A 19,868-nucleotide genomic window follows, 5' to 3' on the forward strand; every position below is an offset into this window, starting at 1 on the left:
TAACAAAAAGAAATCGTCGACCGCGTACAGCAGTCAACGGTCACGTGACCGGTTGCTTTTATAACAGCGGATAGCCATCATTATAGCCAACATTCAGCCAACTCTGGCAAATAGACGTAGCCGGACACCCCTCCACACCCTCCGTTTGCAGTTTCTATATGTGAATAAACACGCACACGTACAAATACACGCGACTATATATACATATAGAGCTAGATACGTATAATTTCTAATGCAGAGAAAATTTGCACAGGTTGCTCAGAAAGAACGCACTCTTGTTTTTTTTTTTTTTTTTTATTGTGACATAGACTTGCCCTTAAGGCATAATAGTTTGTGTGTATATGTGTATTAGATGTGCGCCGTTACTCCATCTTGTGCGATTCTGCAGAATTGATTTGCCATTGCAAGAATTAAGGCCCCTAAAACATAACAAAATTGATCGGACTCCGCGGTTACTTGCGGCCTTCCTTCTTTTCTTTTTTATAGCATCTTCCCTTCTACAGTACCCGGTCGAAGCTTGAAGGCGGTAAGCATTGAAAATTGCAGTTCATGAAAACGTTCCCTCCCAAAGATTACAAGAAGCCGCTAAAAATATCAAACACTTCGCAGGGGGAATGCTCGTTGAGCACATCACTTCTTTCGAAATCCGCAGGGTGTAAAGAAGTAGTGCGAAAAGGAGTACGCGTAACGGAGACTCATATAAACAAAGAGATTCAGCATAATTGACTCCATTTTGCGGGAGTACTAGTATACACTCTCTTTCATGAGGGGTATCTAATACGTGCACACACCCACTTGTGTAAGAGAATAGACTCCCATCTGGAGGTATACATTCTTTTGGACTGGTTTCAGCAGAAATCCGCAAAGTAAAGAACAGTGGCGTGGGCAGAAATTTTTTTCGGGGGGGGGGGGGGGGGGGCATCGCCTTGATCCGACATTGGGTCTGGGCAGATAAGTGGGGTAGAGTGTCATTTTGGGCTCTGTATCCCATGGGAAAACAAGCTTGCGGGGGGGGGGGGCACGGGCCTGGTGCCCCCCCCCCCCTGACTGTGCCACTAGTAAAGAAAGTTTCATTAAAGGGGAGTTGCGCGGTTACTCCTCCTTGAGGGAGTCGCTGACTGCCTCCTCATTTGACTCCATTCTAGGGAGTTCTCGTATGCTCCATGGTGGAGTACGTGGTTTTCCTCAACGTACTTGAGCCTAGTCCAAAGAAATATACTCCGTTTTGAGTGCACAGTATACTCTGAAAAATATAATACTAAATGGAATAGTCAATTTCTTTCTCGAGAGCAGGCGGCCATATTCTCTTTATGCAATTATTTCGCGTGCTCGTGAGAGATAGAAAGTTCTTGTCAAAGCCTTGGCGTAAAAGTAGGGTACATTCCTGCCCTTTCCTTTTCTCCTTAAGAGAAAGATTGATCTTTTACAGCTTTACGATTTAGATGAAGGAAGTCCAGAAAGACGCAGATATTCAACTTTGATGTATTCTTGTATTTATGTGCTTATACATTCTCGATTTTGTTTATAATCAAATGATGAATATAATAACAACTTATATTAAGATATGTTTATTTGAAACGAAACCGTTGCAACAAATGACCAGACAAAAAGTTGTATCATGCAGCTTCTTTTCAGGGCATTGTTTGTAAAAAAATTCCATAATAACGAACACAGCACACACTGTTTAAATCAGTGAAAACAAATATTTTTTGCCACAAGAACTGCAGTAGAACAGTGATGACAATCTCGATGAAGGACGTAGGCAGGCTTTTATTATATATATATATATACACCAAGCACTGTGCTTCCTACGCAAACACAAATGCTAAATACTTTGTACGAGTAGTCCTTGCATGGGCTTGTGCTCTTGCCCAGGAAGGCTAAGGGTCGAGATGGATTGTTTCAGAAACTCTTTTCGTGTGTTTAAAGTATTTACGTTGGTTCTTTTTATCTTTCAAGAAATCAAATTTCTGTTCACACGTCAATTCGTTTGATTCGCATAGCTGACGAACACTAAAGCTGGAAAACTATAGCCATATGGCTGACATACTCTGCCTGCGCAGAGCCCAAGTTTCGCTTCAGCGGAAATAACAGTTTCCGAAAACACGTACACAAAATCGCACGATCTTAATATATACTGATGGACTAGTTGTAGTTTAAGGGGCCCTGCAACAGTTTTTGAGCATGGTCGGAAAAAGCTGTAGATCGCTACTTGAGGCTCCTGAGAACATGAAAACCAAACATTATAGCGCAGCACACCCCCAGCCTGGAATTTACAATTCTCAAAGGCAAGCTAGAAATCACTCGCTCTTCTCTCGACAAATGACGCCATAAACTCAAATGACCGTGCCATAAACACAAAGTCCACGACCATTGGCGTATTTGAGCATCGTGGGCTGCACAATTACCGTGGCCGCCGCGGGATGGCGCGACATGCCCACGCGCTCGCTCGCGATCACACTGAAGGCCGCGCGCTCGAAGAAGAAAAAAAAAGAGAAAGAAGTGCTCAAGGTCATGATGCGCGCGCGGCGTAGCTTCTTTCCCCCGTCTCATCCCTCGCTGCTTAGCTTCCAGCGCGCTCGTCGGGACGAGTGAAGAGAGAAAGCAGTTACAGCGTGCGTCAAATTCCTGAAACTCCGCTCGCACTCGACAGATTATAAAAATTTTTGCGGCAGTCGATTCGTGAGGCCATAAACTCCTTTAATGAAGCCATTCGATGATCACCTGAGAAAAGTGTTGCAGGGTCCCTTTAAGATTCATAATTGGAAATTTTGTTGAAGCGCACCAAAAAACAGACGGACAGAAGAGGCTGACAAGGACAGCGCTTGCTCAACGAGGTTGGGTCAGACAAAACATTAGGTTGTAGAGTGCCCTGGGTACTAGAAATATATTGCAGCAAGATGGTAAGTTGGGCCAGTTGGATTACGTTCATAATTGAAAATTTTGTTGAAGCGCACCAAAAAACAGACGGACAGAAGAGGCTGACAAGGACAGCGCTTGCTCAACGAGGTTGGGTCAGACAAAACATTAGGTTGTAGAGTGCCCTGGGTACTAGAAATATATTGCAGCAAGATGGTAAGTTGGGCCAGTTGGATTACGTTCATAATTGAAAATTTTGTTGAAGCGCACCAAAAAACAGACGGACAGAAGAGGCTGACAAGGCAAGCGCTTGCTCAACGAGGTTGGGTCAGACAAAACATTAGGTTGTAGAGTGCCCTGGGTACTAGAAATATATTGCAGCAAGATGGTAAGTTGGGCCAGTTGGATTACGTTCATAATTGAAAATTTTGTTGAAGCGCACCAAAAAACAGACGGACAGAAGAGGCTGACAAGGACAGCGCTTGCTCAACGAGGTTGGGTCAGACAAAACATTAGGTTGTAGAGTGCCCTGGGTACTAGAAATATATTGCAGCAAGATGGTAAGTTGGGCCAGTTGGATTACGTTCATAATTGAAAATTTTGTTGAAGCGCACCAAAAAACAGACGGACAGAAGAGGCTGACAAGGACAGCGCTTGCTCAACGAGGTTGGGTCAGACAAAACATTAGGTTGTAGAGTGCCCTGGGTACTAGAAATATATTGCAGCAAGATGGTAAGTTGGGCCAGTTGGATTACGTTCATAATTGAAAATTTTGTTGAAGCGCACCAAAAAACAGACGGACAGAAGAGGCTGACAAGGCAAGCGCTGTCCTTGTCAGCCTCTTCTGTCCGTCTGTTTTTTGGTGCGCTTCAACAAAATTTTCAATTATGAACGTAATCCAACTGGCCCAACTTACCATCTTGCTCCCTTTAAGATGACACGCCAGCGCTTGTGTGTGTGTGTCTTCTTTATTGTGCATGAACGTGTATGATCGTACGCTGCTTCATCAATATCACACAGTCTTGCATTTCTTTTATTGTTGGTTCAAACAGACGAATCCCATTTCTGGGAACACTAAACTGGAACACCAAGCTAACGTGGCCGAACTGACCAGTTTGTACTTTGACTGTTAAAAAGCCGAGCATTGTGCAAGCTCACTACGCGAAAACGTTAGATAAAATACAATGTACTACGGTATACGTGAGCAACTTTTGTACATCATGTAACACAGGCAAAAGGCACTTCTTAGCAGCGAGGAATTAAAACAACGGAAATGCATCACAAAGGCAGAGGTGACTACCGCAGAACAACTTCTCATGTAAAGTTTTCACGTAAAAAGGTACAAACATCAATACAAAGCAACTACAGAGACAAGTGAAAGGCACTTGAAGTGTATTAGCGCTCACTGTATACAACAAAGCATACAAAGACGACACACTGGCGTAGGTGTTCAGCTCCAACGCTACATCACCGTCATTATCATCATCGACGCTATGATCATGGTCAGGCCCGTAGCCAGGAATTTTTTTCGGGGGGGGGGGGGGGGGGGCACTTGCTGAAAGCCTTGACTATTTGAGAAAAACGCCTATTTTCATTATTTATTTTCGGGAAAACACCACGTATTATAAAAATTTCGGGGGGGCGGAGGTGCGGTGCCCCCCCCCCCCTGGCTACGGGCCTGATAATGGTACTGTCACGTCGTCTCCGACGATGAAGGGGTCTGTTATCAATCATCAATAAGTAATTTATTATGGCTCAGCCGAACCCGTTCAAGAACCCTTATCTAATCTCACCATTTACTTTTCTACCACCCGCAACAACACGACGTACGGCACCCCATTCTGTTACCGTGATGTACCACCGGGGACACTCTCCACGGTTAACACGATTTGTCAAAATATATGCTTTGTTTTTTCTCCGGTTTTCAAACTACAACATCAGCTGTTCGCGCTTGCTTTGCCTAACCCACACTGTCATTTTTCGTCCCAGTGCTCGCCGATGTATACCAGCCGTCTATTCGCTCCTATCAACTGTCACGTGGTCCTCAGCAGACTACTAACGTAACTGTGTCAGGCCCTGCAGCGAGCTTCAAGAGAGGTTTATGCGGGGACGTGTTTACTACACCTTCAGGAACCTGACGCCATATAACTGCATTTTTAACGACGCCACGTGCTATAGCTATATGCGGTGAAGTTTTGAGGTGTAGTAGTGCACTATATATTATGAGTCGATGGTTACTGGAATCGTTAACTTGATTTCGCAGTGATTTTGCAGCGCTGAATCATTGCTTCAAAATGTGGCGATCAACTAAACCTCGAAATGATGGTTATGGGTGCATTCCGCGCGCAGTTCTTGCTTCTAGAAGAACGCATCATATGCGTGATAAACGAAAATTTCAGGAACGCACGCACATATTGCACAACTTATCACCGCCTTAACGATACGTTGACCAACAGACGCGATCATTAAAAAAAAGACGGCTTGGAAGTTTTAGCGATGGTTCTCGCGGAGGAACAAACACAGTCACGTCGCACTTTCTTTAACAAGCGGAAAACTCTCGACAAACTTTCACGACTACAAGTATATGTATATGGGCAAAACGCTAGACATGCCCTGAAAATGTAATTCAATCTTGAATATTTGTACGCCTTGCATAGACAGACTACCTATAGTTGTAGAAAGATACTATATAAATGTACAAGGCGCGTTCAAATGAAAAGGTACGAAACGTCGTAACGACATGACCGTTTACGTAGATGCCTATGCCACTAGGGAGAATGTAGCGAGACATCTAGGGATGCGATTGGAGTCCTTGCCATGGATCGGAGCATGGGGGGGGGGGGGGGGGGGGCATGCGCAGTATAGAGAGCAGAGGCTCTTATAAAGAGCGCCGTCCTGTTGACGCGGCAATGCTTCTGAGGACAGGATGGCGTTAACGTTGCAAAATCCGACGATTGAGGAGTAGCGGGGCGTTAAACGATTTCTGACAGCGGAAGGTGTCAAACGGGCCACCATTCATCGCCTGGTATTTCCATGTGTTTGGTCCCCTGAAAAAAAAAACACCTGAAAGGGAAGCGCTTCAACTCGGACGATGAACTCAGGGACGCCGTAAAGGACAGGGTCTCGTCACGGCCACAGGAATTCTGGGAACAAGGAATCCTTCGGCTCGTTCACCAATGGGAGCGTTGTGATCAGGCACATAGTGTATACTTTGAACAAATTCTTCATTTATACCCACAGTGTCGTTTCGTACCCTTTCATTTGAACACCCCTTGTATAATTGAAGTGAGCTCGTCTGTGCGATGTCCTACCAGGCACTTAAAGTTGATTATATATAGCACCGAACTTAAACTTGTATGAGTGAAAGCGAACGCCGTAGGGCCAGCGGCTTAAATATATACAGCCTAATGCATATATTAAAAAATTGTTTCTTGTAAACGCTCCCGAATGCCCATCAGCACCATAGTGATGTCCGTATTTGTCAAGTCGTATACCTTATGTTTCATTTCATTATAAGTGTTATAGTAAGTGAGCTGTTTAAGGCAGTTGAACTAGTGAGAGCTGAAGCTTGGACAAGTTGGTATAGGTCCGTTATAAAGTATTAACAGCGTATACAAGATTAGGAAACGGAACAGTGCAAACGGAGACAAACGGCGCTCTTTGCCTCTGTTTGCACTGTCGCGCTTCCTGCTCATGTATGCGCTGTTAATGTCATCTAGCAGTTGAACTGTTTTCAGCAGCGCAGTCGCGTGGACAATTCGCCTCCGTGACTTCTCTTTCGCATTAAAATAAATTTATCGCGAGACTAAGTAGAGTACACAAGGATGTATACATATCACTCGAAGCGCGTCAACAGGATCAGTTAGGCACTTCGTTATGGAGACGGATGGTCCCCGTAGACGAAATAACAGTTGCTTCGAAAAAAAAGGCATTCTGCGGTAAATGTGCGCTTTCTTCGATTCAATCCGGACGACTAGATCGATGCACTGTATAGCAAACTGTCGGTCGTTTGCTCCTTCCGGAAGTGACGTCGTTCCAAATGCGAGATTTTCCTTTTGGAGGCATATGGTGACGTCACATCCAGGCACTCGGGTCACCTTGACGACGGCGGTAGTGACGTATTGAGTACTCCGACGGTGGTCGCTCTAGGCGTCCTCCTCGCGTGGCTTAACGGTCTGCGTACGTCAAAGAAGGCAAGAGGAATGACACTGGCGAAGCTAGAACTGCGACAGCTCGTTATAAACAGGTAATCTACAATATAGGTTAAGGTTACAGGTTCCAAATGAAATTCTGGAAGTGATTCAACCAGCACTATCAACGACCGCGAGCATATGTGGTCACATGCATAAACTGGAAGTGCCGCATAAACAAATCTTACAAATGGACTGCACACCTCTATAGCAGCACATGCCCAGCTCTAATTCAAATGAGATATTCACGGGTAGGCGTGGCCAAACTGATCGACGCTTTCGTACAACGACGCTTGCCTTCCTCAATGCGACATCATATGGTAATTGCTGACGTGGACAGCTATTGCCATACGATGACGTGTCATGAAGACGTAATTGTCATGACGAGGCATATATACAACACAGTGAGTGGGCATCTGCACTGCGCGACACCTCACCATGCGCTTCATGATGCAGAGGATGTTGACCCAGGCGAAGGAGCAGATGCCGACCGTCACGACCCGGAGATGCGGCGGCACTAGGAAGAAGTTGATGCACTGCGCCGGAATCCAGAAGCAGCAACTGAGCTGCGAATGAGAAAAAGCGATACCAAGTGAAACCAACTCTGTACGTGCGCATAAATGCTAGTCTTATTTACTTCTTCATGACAACTCTATCAGGGAGCATGACAGGAAGGGCATGTATATAAGGTTCTTACAACGAGTCCGATAAGACACTGTTCAGTCAGCACAAGAAAACAATACATGGTAGGCAGAAATGGCAACCTCATGTATTGTAATAAAGTGATGAATAAAAAGAGGTACCGAAAGGTTAGACAATCTGCATAGGGAAACAAAATGGTATGCAGTAATAACAAAAATATTGCATGGTAGTAAAATACAGGGCGCTGGTGACCATGCATACGCTGACGCAGCCGATCTGTACGCACCTTGTACGTTGGAACGAACTTGGCCTTGAGTTCTGCGAAGATGTCCTCTTTGCCCTCCATGGCGCTCATGGCTGCACGGAGACCAAAACGTGGGGAGTATAATTAGCAATCATGACGTTGAGCTTGTAGCCGGCACATTTTATTGCACTATATGTAGAACGGACGCCCGAAGCGACACTACCGCCGTCGGCGGCGCCGTGCTGTCCCTCAGTGCGCGGCACGCACGCAGGGAGTCTTCATCAGAAATGAATTTGGCTTCATCGGAAATGAATTTGGCGTCCAAAAAACGACTAAGCGAAGAGAACGCACGGTCGATGCTCCACTCTACGCAAAATGTAGCAAGGAGAGCGTTCTGCCTTCCTGTGCTGGCCGGAACGTATAGTGTACACATGCTCATATTCAGTACACAGGCGCGCACACAAGGGTGGGGGGGGGGGATCATGGTGAGCGCGCCCCCCGCCTATTCATCTACGGGGGGGGGGGGGGGGGGGCAAGTGTGCCCCGTAGCTTTACTTATTGGGCCTGTCCCGTCAGTGTTTAAAGTAATGTTTTTGACATAACGGCCGCCGAGAAGCCCTTTTGTTGCATTCCAGGAACTGCTTATTTTCCACTTGTACCCCCGGAAAACATCTTCATTTTTGCATCCATTGCGAAGCTTGTTTCTTTCGGACTCGACCGTTACGGGGGATGCATTGAAACTAGCCCACTCTAATAGAGAACACTGCCCTCGCATGTGATTCAGTGTCCTAGTGCTTCGAGTTGTCGATTATAGTTCGCCCTCGCGCTGCGAACTTCTGGCCTCCTGTTTAGCTCAGTTGGTAAAGCGACTGCCCCGGAAAGGCGCTGCTGCCGGAATGGAACCCAGGACCAGGACGGACTCCTCGTCAACTAGGAAACATTTCTTTGTGAGGAAACCGCATGGATCTTCTTGTGGCTATTTGCGCTACAAATGGGGGGGGGGGGGTGTTAAGTTTCGATCACGGAGTAAGATAAGAAAGGAGCGCTGACTCCGCCGCCGCCCAACGCATTCGCTCGGGACAAATCGTGCAACGCAGACGCGGCGGTCTAAATCTTGCTTTTGCTCTCCTCCTCCACTCCCCTTCACGCTTTGGCACATGCTTTCTCCTCTCCTTGCACTTATCACAACGCGTAGCGCCATCTGTCGAGGCGCATTGGAATCACTCAACGCCTTGGCTCATGAGCGCTTGCGCTGACTGGTGGAGGCCTGCGACGGCGGCGGAGTGGCGGCGGGGAACGGCACGCGGGGAGCAGACGACAAAACGGGTGGTAAGCAGACGCAAGAACGCAGCGAAGCGTGACCGTGCGCCCCGCCCGCGGCTCCGCTTGACGACGGAGTTTCTCCTCCGCCACTTTTCTCCATCCGTAGCGCCATCTCGCGAACACGCCGTGAAGAAAGATCTGGCGTTGCAGAATGTGTCCCTTCCCGACGAGCGGAGTCGGCGCTCCTGTCTTATCTTACTCCGTGGTTTCGATTTCATTACCCTTGCCCCGCCTTGCAAAATTCATCAGGGCCAATTTGCCATAAAGAGTGTTTTTAGTGCCCGTTGGTTTCTTGCAGTGTTACAGACCAGGGGTCGCCAACCTGTGGCCCGCAGCACGACGTCAGAACACCTCCCCCCACCCGCCCCATCTAACCGATGAAGACCTCCACGCTAAGCGATGATCACCTCCACGACTTTCTGCGTCTTTCGGTGAGCAACCTCGATGTAGTCATTTGCGCGTTGGCTAAGAATGTTCAGCACCAAAAGTCGCACTGAAATAATTTTTTTTTGCTTCTAACCTACCTTGATAAAGTTCAACCTTTTGACATGCGTGATGAAAATAAACATGATTTATATTCCAGTTTTGTGTATCATTCTTGTCAATTCACCGAATTTTTCTCTTTGCCTCAAAGCCCCACCCCCTATTGTCCGTGGGGCCCCCGCCGTGTCGGCGTTATGCAACTCGGCCCTCTGCCTCCAAAGGTTGCCGACCCATGTTATAGACTATTTTACGGGTGGGTTTCGGTTCCGCCTAGTTGGGCTGTTAAACTTCCCGTTTTGTATCTTTAACAACTAAACTAACAGTGCTACGGTATATACAGACGAACACGCATGAAAGCGGTTCGGTTGGTGCATTCGACGTTTCATGACCTTGCTAATTCGCGTCGCGATATAAAAAAAATAAAAATTAAAAAAAAGATACATTAGTTTAACAACCCAAGGTGGCGGCGCCAGTGCGTCGTACGCAAGATCGTTTATAGGCGGTATTACAGACGCCTGGCGGCGCGGAACATATGTGGCGGTTGCTCGCCGATGGTATTGCTCGGTAATTGCCGAACAGGAAACGGCAATCGCCGGCAAGACAATTACTTCCTGCTTCGGACGTCCGTTATCGCGCAGTGAGGCGGAAATTTACCGGACAGTCTTGAAAAAACAAAAACAAAAAAAACCCTCGAGAACGCCTTACCTTCGTTGGAAGAAACACTAAATCACTTTAGACTGTTAAACTATTCTCCGAGCAATCTCTTGTTTCGTTCTGATAAGCACGTCATCGCTTCATTTTCGTTTTTGCATTTATTGCGAAGCTCTTCTTCCGAATCCGACCAATAGGAGAGGAGGGAGGCAGAAACTTGCCCCCCCCCCCCCCCTCAATGCAAAACAATGTGCACGCCTATGATGCAATAGACCGGGAGGAACCACTTCATTGCGTACCATCGCTAGAGGCGCCATCTATACAGCCGTCAATTAACGAGTATGATGGCGTTTAGACATACAAATAAACGTGAGCTCCTCAGCTTGCTCAACAACTTTCGACACTTCTCATACATTGTACAAACGTCCTGGAGACAGCCAATCACGGTTCATGCACCAGAAGTGACATATATCTTACACGGCAATTCGTCAAGAACTCTGACGCAAGGAGAAAAAAGATGAGTGGGCTTGCACGTCGACCTAAACGACGAGGATAAATGAGCTTCAAGTGACAAATAAGAAAAAAAAAAGAGCGAAGTCGCAATTTCCATAGAGACCTTTCCCTGTGTCGTAACGTCGGAAAAGAAGCACGTCATTGAGGGTGGCATTCGTCCTCAAGATCGACCATTCAACCCAGTGTTATTGAATATGCATAGTAAGAAACAATTTGGCCCCTATATAATTTTTTCTTTAACAAATATGACAGCATTTCTTTGGCTTACAATCACAGTTGCCAGATGCAGCCGCAATACCAAGCGAAATAATCATCCCGAAGGAAGCCCTAAAACAAAAAGAAAAACAGAGCGACTTTTGGAAGGTGCCCAAAGGAAACGGAACTTCAATAACTCGTTTCATTCCTTAGATGGAAGGCAAGAAATAACATTCATTATTTTGTACATCGAAAATATGCGCAACTATGAACTAAAGCACATATTTGCTTTTTAACGTAGTATCCAAGATAACAGCGTATCCAGTAGAGTTGTTGACTCCCCCAGCGCATGTTTGATTTCAACGTTCCAAATTCAACGACATGAGCTATTCCTTAACGTGACGGGCACTAAAATAACTATAATTGCAGAAAAAAAAACACCAACAGACCCAGAAAAACGCGACAGGCGACTGCAAAATTCTACAAGCAACTCGGTGAAAAAACGAGTTCAAATCCGCGTATCATAAGCACAACTGGCAACTCCGCTTACAATATACCCAATCTGGCCTGGAAAGATTTATATTTTTGATAAGCCAATTTGCGTAGTTCACAGTAGAATATGAAGTACTCTCAATCGTCTGCGATAATTTTTTTTTTCTGTACACAAGTCCATCTCCGATCGCGATACGGCTCATACATGTAGCCTCATCTGAACAACCCCTGATGCGCTGGTTGCCGACTTTATATGGCATTTTGCAGTAGAAAGACAAACCTGAATGTCCTCAGTGAAAGAGAAGCGTGTAATGTCGTTTAGTAATAATATTAATATCTGGGGCTTAACGTCCCAAAACCACGATATGATTATTAGAGACGCCGTATAGTGGAGGGCTCCGGGAATTCCCACCACCTGTGGTTCTTTAACGTGCACCTAAATCTAAGTACACGGTCCTCAAACATTTTCGCCTCCATCGATAATGCAACCGCCGCGGCAGGAAGTCGATCCCGCCACCTTCGAGTACCATGACAACTAGACCACCGCGGCCGTACGGTGTCCTTCTCACCCGTGTAGAAGGCTACCAGAAGCGTGGAGGAGGCCAAGACCTGGTCGATGAGGGCCTTCCTGACGGCGACGGCGACCAGCTTGCCCGGCATGACGCGGTCCAGGTAACGGTACCAGTAGAAGAGCGCCGGCGCGTAGATGCCGGTGCCGACCACGGCGTACCTTCCCACCAGGGGCCAGTCGTAGCCGCGCACGGACGGGTCCAGCTTCTGCAGTATGGTCTGCTGGACCACTTCGGCGCCTATGTACATGGAGCCGAAGGAGACGACGTTTGCCAACAGGGGTCGACTCCTGAACAACGTCCGTACCCTGGCGACGGCATGCTGCATGACGACCTGAAGCTGCTCCTCGGAGAGATACCTCCCGTCTTCTCGTTTGCAGAAGTATAATACTCAACACGTCGACTATGAGGCCCAGTTGCGTATCCACATTCCACACTGTGTGTTTCACAGTCCTTCGTAAAGCGTTGCGCTACATACAATGATGGGTCATAATCAAGTGGCCCGTTCAAATTGTCTGTCCAGTTGTGTAAACAGGAGAACGGTCGAGGACACGATATCACCCGGGTTCCACCGAAAATCGGTACGGAAATGAACCTTTTGTTGGATGCTAGCGCTGTGTATCGTCACACTGTCTCTTACCCTGCGTGTCCTCGTTCTCTGCTGCACTAACTATTACCAAGTGAAAACAGGAGCTCCGCCGCGCACTCGTGTAGCCGGATATCGCGTTCAGAGGTCGATCACTCCGCACACGTCACAATATCGTCGCACCGGAACCCGCGTAATGTATGCACAAAGGTTTCGGAAGGTCACCTGATCGACCCACGACGACCTGTTTACAGGTCGCGGTATAACGTTCAGTGCTGAAGCATTGCCGAAGCGCAGGATGCCGTACTCGGATCGGACTGTGCTTCGTTCAAGCTTGAGACCCACAGTGGACACGTTGCAGTTGCAGTCGAGAACGTGCGGGCTTCAGAGAGGAAAGTGGTGTCGTCGTTTTATACCACGAAGAGCTTGTTTGCACAGAGCGATAAAAAAAGAGGGGTGTAGTGCTCGAATGGCTGAAGACTCGCACGTTTATTTTTTCCCAGTCGTCGCGGGATACCATACAGAACGGCGTGAGGTCCGCACACTTATCACGGCCGGCCGTATAGATAGATGCACTGTACGCTGAGATACTTCGTTGATGACAGCCACGCGAGCGACTCAAACAACCGTGGTCGTACTCTGGGTCTGCTGCCGGCTTAAAACATGTACGGTGCACCGAAGGACCAAGCTGGCGAGAACAGCAGTAGAGCACAATTCATGGAGTGCTACAGCTATAGAGCTATTGAGAATACCGATACGACATTTGGCACGCTGTTGTACAGGCGTACTGTGTACAGGTGGAGTAAATGAATAGATCTTAAACAAAGAATAAAAGAGGGAAAAGAATCCACCCCCTCCTCCGGCACAGAGAGTGTAGCGGTATGGAAGGGCACGATGTTCACAAACGCGCACACTCCGATGACTTCGGTACACCTGGAGGAAATTGGTCTGATGTGTCAACCGGTGAGATCGAACAGATAGTGCGCCAACTTTTACGCGCAGTAGTATAGTCTTTCGACGGCAGTAATCCGTGCGCACAGCGCAGCAGGCAGCAGGTTTCGGAGATTCCCCAACTCGAAGCGCGCGCGATCTTCTCCGCGTCGTTGCAGCCGGCGCCACCGTACGCACAGCAGTTGGCAGGTGTCCCTTGCGAGCGGAGCGAACGCGAACAGCTGCAGCACAATGTCTCACAGCTTCGATGGGAACTTTGTACCTCGACGAAGAAAGGCACAAGCCTTCTGACCGGTCTGTTGGGTTCTGCGCAAGTCACAATTGTCTATATATCGATACGTGCTGCTGCGGTTAAATAAGATGGAAAAGTTTTACCTCCAGCCTCGTCGCCCCTTTCACTGTCTTCGTCTTTTTGTTAGCGGTCTAAATGCCAAGCATGTACCACGTGCACCCAGAGGCACAGACACACAGTCGCTGCTCCCCTATTAACGCAACGGGGTGTCTTCCACTTCTTCGACGAGGACTTTGCACCTCCACAAACACCAGCACCACGTGTACGCACAGGCAACGCAGACGCCGTTACTGTACTAACGAAGCGGGAATTCCTTCGCCGTTCCGTTTCGTCTTGGAGACGACGTCTTTTGAGAAACTCTAGGCGACTGCCGTAGTCGACAGCGCGCGCGGCATCCGTCGTGTGCTTGTGGCGAGGGAGACGTCCACTCTGGCCGGCTAATCATTGATACGACCTCCAGACGCAGAGACGTACGCACTCGCGGTAGCGGCTGTATGCTGTGCTGTGCAGCGCATGTAGAAAGCGAAGGGGAATGAGAGAATGAGAGAGAGTGTGAAGAGATGAGATTGCCGGCGGTGAAACCAAGATGGAGTGGAGTGGAGAGAGAGAGAGAGGAGGTGGGGATGCTGCGGACAGTGAGACCGCTACACGCGTATCTGGAGCAGTCCCCAGGACGACCCCCCCCCCTCCTCACCCCCTAACCCCCCCCCCAACCCCTCGGTCGTGTTTGCGTTCGCCCCTCCATTTCCGGTTTCATTTACATTTCTTCTCTACTGCCGAGGAAGGAAGGAGAGGAGAGTAGTAAAATCAGAGCAAGTGCAGAGTGCATTTATATTGTACGCGATCGAGCGAGCGCGGTCGCTGTTAAGTGAACGCGTTTTAACAAGGCTGTTTGCTGGCCTAGTTGATATTTATTTAAAGCTATATTGTACTATAGCTGTATCTATAGTTGTATAGTATTTGGTTGGTAAGTGCCGCTCGTCCTGTCGTTAATCCTCCCTTAGCGTGTGTCTTTATACTTTGCGGCTGAGTTATCTCCTTAAGTGAGCACGTACGTGTTTGCCGCTGACCTTGTACAGGCCGCGGTTATGGCTCGGTAAGCGCTGCATGGCACTGGAGTATCCCCCTGACCAGTGGCGTAGCCAGGGCGGTGGGAGCAGGGGTGTGTAAATACCCCTGGAAATTTTTGCATTCTGTATGTGTGTGTACAGTCGAACGGCTTTTTAACAAAGTGCTGGGAACCTTCAAAATACTTAGTTATAAGCAGTGCAATTCGTTGCAAGGGTAGCACTCCGTTATGTTCCCAATATAGCCGAGATGTAAGAAATCATTCGTTATACGGGCCATTTTGTTGTAGAGGAGGAGGAGGAGAGGTTGAGGAGAGGGAAAGACGCTATTTCTGCAACCATAACTTTGTTGTAGAAGCGTTCGTTGTAGAGGCGTTTGAAAGTTGGAGTGTACGTAGATAAAGGAGAGTCGGAGCCCCCCCCCCCCCTCCCCAGCAAAAAAATAATAATAATAATTGGCTACGCCCCTGACCAGGCTGCACCTCGGACCTCCGAGAACTTGACCTCCGGTTGGTTTCATGGTGGTCCGAGCATCGACTCACCCCGTGCAGCGAGACAGTGGCGGTGCCATATAATGGTTTACTTGGAAGACAGAAAAATGGTCTGTAGTACGTAGTACGTGTGTAGTAATAACAGTGCGGGGGCAGCCTACGTGCCACGAAGAAGATGGCCTTCAAGCGTTCTCTGATTCTTTGCTCGTCAATGGCTTTCTCCAGCCGATTCTTGTTTCTTTCTCCGATTCTTCTCTCCTCTTTTTGGTCGCCATAGTTTATGTTCTTTTCTCTCCATCTATCTCGCGGTGGCTGTTTTCTGCTTAATTCTTTCCTTCTTTCTTTTTATTTTCCTTATTTCTTCCTTATTCGCATTGCGTAGGTTCCTTAATTCTTGGTGTATCGTTTGCGTCCCGCGAATACGGTCACTTGAGCCGCATATCGTATAAGCAGTGAAATGCCTTCTCACTTTCCGTCTCCCGCTCCATTCCATTTCATTTTTTTTTTCTCCATTTTCATTTTTTGTCTCTTCACGCGAGCAAACGCGTAGAAAAGAGAGGAAAAAACACTGCAGCAGCGTAAGATATATTCACTCAGAGTGTGTACCAAACTACAAAATACCAAACGGGCGCACTAAAAAAAAAGGGGGGGGGGGAATGAAAAACGCTTTGCCAGTGAATTTAGCGTCGTTTTGGCCTGAGCATCGGCACGTTCGTCCGAGTGTTGCCAAAGGTGCGTCCGTAGCCTTGAAGGTATAGTCACACGAAAAGAGAAATCCAGCGCGTTCTCCTTCTTTTTTTTAAAAAAAGCGTCTTCTTCCTCTTTCTCTTCGCTTTTTTTTTTTTCTAAACTTATTACGCAGGCGCCCGACTTGGCAGACCTACAAAAAGCATCGCGTCGCAACGAAAACAAAACAAGAGAAAATTCACACAGAAAGGAAAGTGAAGATGCAAGAGCAATGTTCGCGTATCGGCATTTTGCACGGGAGAGAAGAAGCGCCTCCTTTCAGGACTGCACGTGGCACGGCAGCACAAAGGCTGACGTCACTGCCTCGGCAGTGCGTTTTGTGGGTGTAGGGCTGGTGGGGGGGGGGGGGGGGGGGGTGACCACAGCCCAAAGGCCTTAATGGCGGCCCCCAGGGAGCCTTCTGTCAAAAAGTGTATATGTACACAACGATCCCGTTTGCAACCGTTAGCACTCAAGCACAAGTGCGCGTGCGCCACGGGGGGGGGGGGGGGGGGTAGCGCTGCGGTGAAGCTTAACCCCCGTCCCCTAATGGAGAACCGTGCGCACGCCTACGCCATGACTCTCTGCTCTCTTCTCGCTCCTTAAGATACGCCAATCATTTTCCTTTCCACGGCTCGGTACGCCACCCTCAATTAAATGAGAAATGATATTGATTCGGGACATATACCGTATTTACTCGTATATAATCTGCACAAAAAAAGGAAAAATGTGCTCAAAAAGTGGGGGTGTGGGATATGCAGGGGTTATACGTTTTTTTTTTCTTTTTGTAGAGTTAAAGTTAGGAGTGCGGCCGGGTTATATGCGAGAAAATACGGTATGTCAATCTGGACATGCTGAAACACCCCCCCCCCCCCTTTTATTTTATTTCGATGGCATAGGCTCATTAATTACTAGATAAGAAACTGAAGTTGAGCCTTGGCCTCGGTCCTTAATGCAGAACCCTGAGCACGCCTATGCGCTCTGACGCGCAGGCACGTCGTATACGAAACGCATTCCAGTCAGATACTCCGGCACAGTGTCAACACACTCAGGAGTCAGGAGAAGCTTCGACACATTGATGAAGGAATAAAACACCTAGATCATGCACGGCAACGCTACATCGAGTTTAGGAGGAGGAAAGAAAAAAGAAAAGCTGAATTCCAAAACGCAACGCAATGCTCTTTCATATACATGTTGGTTGGCGGTAGCTTATACGGCACATATTAAGTATATTAAGCACATATTAAGCACATATATAGTAAGATGTTGTTTACGATAACACGCAGAACAAGGTCGGGAGGCGTCGAGGTTATTGCGATGTCGGTACTTTTTGTGCAACAGGAAGAAAATGTGCACGAAAGATTACTCGCGCAAAGTTGCGTAACCGGTTGGGGCTGCTTTTAAAGCTGTAAAGAGGGGTTTGTTTTTGTCCATATCTTAACCACGTTAGGAGGAGTCGTTAATTGGGTGGCGATCACGAGATCCCAAACGATTCCGCAAGTCTGAATCCGAATGTGTGATTGAATGTCTACATTTGGTGTTGAGTTTCCGGACCTTAAAAAAAAAAACATCATACCTCCCACTACTTAACGACCTTCAGTGGACACGCGGGATACTTCAAATCAAGGCGTCTCCTTTTTTTTTCTTTTTTTTCTTTTGTTTCTATCATACAGAGGCGAGCTAAGCTACGCAACTTTCACGTCACTATCGAGTTTTCAACTTCCTCTGCATGCAAGAACTTCCGTCTGAATTTATTGCGCGATAACTTTTCACGACCTTCATTTCAGTGGATTGCACTTCCCTTAGAAATGTACACACGGAAATTGGACGATAATATTCCATGAATAGGGAGTAATAAATATGCTGGATTTGACCGAATGATAGTGCATATAATAATAATTTCAGAGATGCGTCAGCGAGGATCAGTAGCGTGTATGGTTGACGTTACAATTACCTCTATGAAATTATACAGTTTTCTCTTACCTTAATTCTCGCATTTAAATATCTGACTGTGCTGCCCTGCGTTACATATATTGGTTGGGTAATCAATAATTATAAGGTGCCAATTAACTGTAGCACGCAGATTACACAATTTCAGCGCGCAAAGTAACATATCTGTATTTTCTGTTGTGAAAGCACGAAAAAGGTTTAAAATGACACGTGTGTTTAGACAGGGATTCGTAGTTCATTTTTTGTGCACTTTTTTCATCAATGGCATTTTTTGGGGAGGCATCGGCAGCATGTGAGCATTATAACTAGCTAAATGCCATAGCTCGGTATAAAACTGAGAAAAGATTTTTTTTTTTAAAAAAAGGGCAGACATTACACACTTCCCTGCATTTATTTAATTTACAACAACATACCGCAAGCGAGCTGTGTGGTGTTGTTTGAGATCATCCATATACGGTCGGAAGCACGAAATACACTATATATCGTAGAACTTAACAAGAAACCACAAATCGCTGATGAACAAACCAGTGGAAAACCATCATCGCCTTTTTTTTTCTATTCTATTTTTATTCAATTCGGCTTATTTCCTGTAATTTATTTTTTTTTGTATTCACATGTTTTTCTTAAAGCACTCCACAGCCGCAGAAGCAAAGAGATCAACTTACAGCTGGTACACGAAACTAAACGATATCTTTACAAAACTTGAAGTCCTTTCTAACATTTTTTTTTTAACACTCAGCTTCTCTGCTCTTCACGTGCACTACGTCGAACAAAAAACTTTCACATCGTCAAAAAAATTCAGAAGCCGCGGATCACTCACCGGGATAGAAAGCTGCCAGTATAAGGGTCGAGGAGACGGCCTGATCGGTCAGGGCCTTCTGTATGGCTTCCTTGGTACCACGGGAAGGAATCACGCGGTCCAGGTACCGGTACCAGTAGTTGAGGAAGGGCGCGGACACCGTGGTTGCGAAGACCATGTACCGCAACATGATCTTCCAGTCGTAACCCCGCCTCCGCCGCGTCTCGTCGATGCTCATCAGGATCGTCTGCTGCGTGAATTCCGCGGCAACGTAGAGCGTCGGATAGGTCACCATGTTCGCGACCAGGGGTCTTTCGCGGAACACGGCCGTGAAACGTCCGAACTTGGAGGCGACCCGCTGCATCTTTTACGGGGAAAACGGTGAACTTGTTTACGGTGCGAACTTCTTCAAGGGCGGGGCGGTACACTGCGCGTTCGTCGGAGCACGATTCAAATTAAAACGGTCGCGTTGTACTCGATTGACGTCGCGTCCGATCGGCGTCGTAGTCGACTAGAGGCCCAAAGCGACGCGCAGCAACGCACCGACGGCCTCCTTGTGTCATGCGATACGCACGCTAGCTGGTTGTTTTGGAGCCGTTCCTTGCGCAACTACAAGCCGACGACGCGCAGAGCGCCGGAGGGTCGACTGCAAAGCGAAACACGACGGGAGCCGCCATGATGATTTTGCTCGATGTCGTTGGGGCTGTTGAAAAACCGTTACTTATCTGTGAACTATTTGGCGACATGTGAACCTAAGCTAACCTAACCTGCGAAGTGTCACTTGTTCTTCAGTATTTTGTTTATACCTTACGGACCACCTGTAAAAATGGAATCTCCAGCGATGG

At 47.3% G+C, this 19,868-nt stretch overlaps 1 protein-coding gene across 2 annotated transcripts; it reads right to left on the reverse strand.

Annotated features, from left to right (window-relative positions):
* Positions 1–6,162: 6,162 nt before the first annotated feature.
* On the reverse strand, positions 6,163–19,660 carry LOC119399810 (mpv17-like protein). Of its 2 annotated transcripts, none has more exons than XM_037666664.2 (4): positions 19,045–19,660; positions 7,978–8,048; positions 7,487–7,615; positions 6,163–7,034 (listed from the first exon to the last, which is right to left on the reverse strand). In XM_037666664.2, exons 1-4 carry the CDS (start codon positions 19,385–19,387, stop codon positions 7,005–7,007), a joined length of 573 nt encoding a protein of 190 aa, XP_037522592.1. In that variant the 5' UTR covers positions 19,388–19,660; the 3' UTR covers positions 6,163–7,004. The 2 variants fall into 2 exon arrangements, with proteins under 2 accessions (XP_037522592.1, XP_037522593.1); XM_037666665.2 differs by lacking the exon at positions 19,045–19,660 and adding an exon at positions 12,162–12,751.
* Positions 19,661–19,868: the final 208 nt, after the last annotated feature.

This window comes from Rhipicephalus sanguineus, chromosome 7, assembly GCF_013339695.2.
Source record: "Rhipicephalus sanguineus isolate Rsan-2018 chromosome 7, BIME_Rsan_1.4, whole genome shotgun sequence".
NCBI lineage: Eukaryota > Metazoa > Arthropoda > Arachnida > Ixodida > Ixodidae > Rhipicephalus > Rhipicephalus sanguineus.

Excerpts from the sequence above, each read along its gene's own strand:
- LOC119399810 (XM_037666664.2), bottom strand. The coding sequence starts at position 19,387 with ATGCAGCGGGTCGCCTCCAAGTTCGGACGTTTCACGGCCGTGTTCCGC. Across the intron at positions 8,049-19,044 it reads ACTGGCAGCTTTCTATCCCG|CCATGAGCGCCATGGAGGGC; the intron begins GTGAGTGATCCG and ends GTCTCCGTGCAG. Across the intron at positions 7,035-7,486 it reads TCTGCATCATGAAGCGCATG|ACCGTTAAGCCACGCGAGGA; the intron begins GTGAGGTGTCGC and ends TGACGTACGCAG.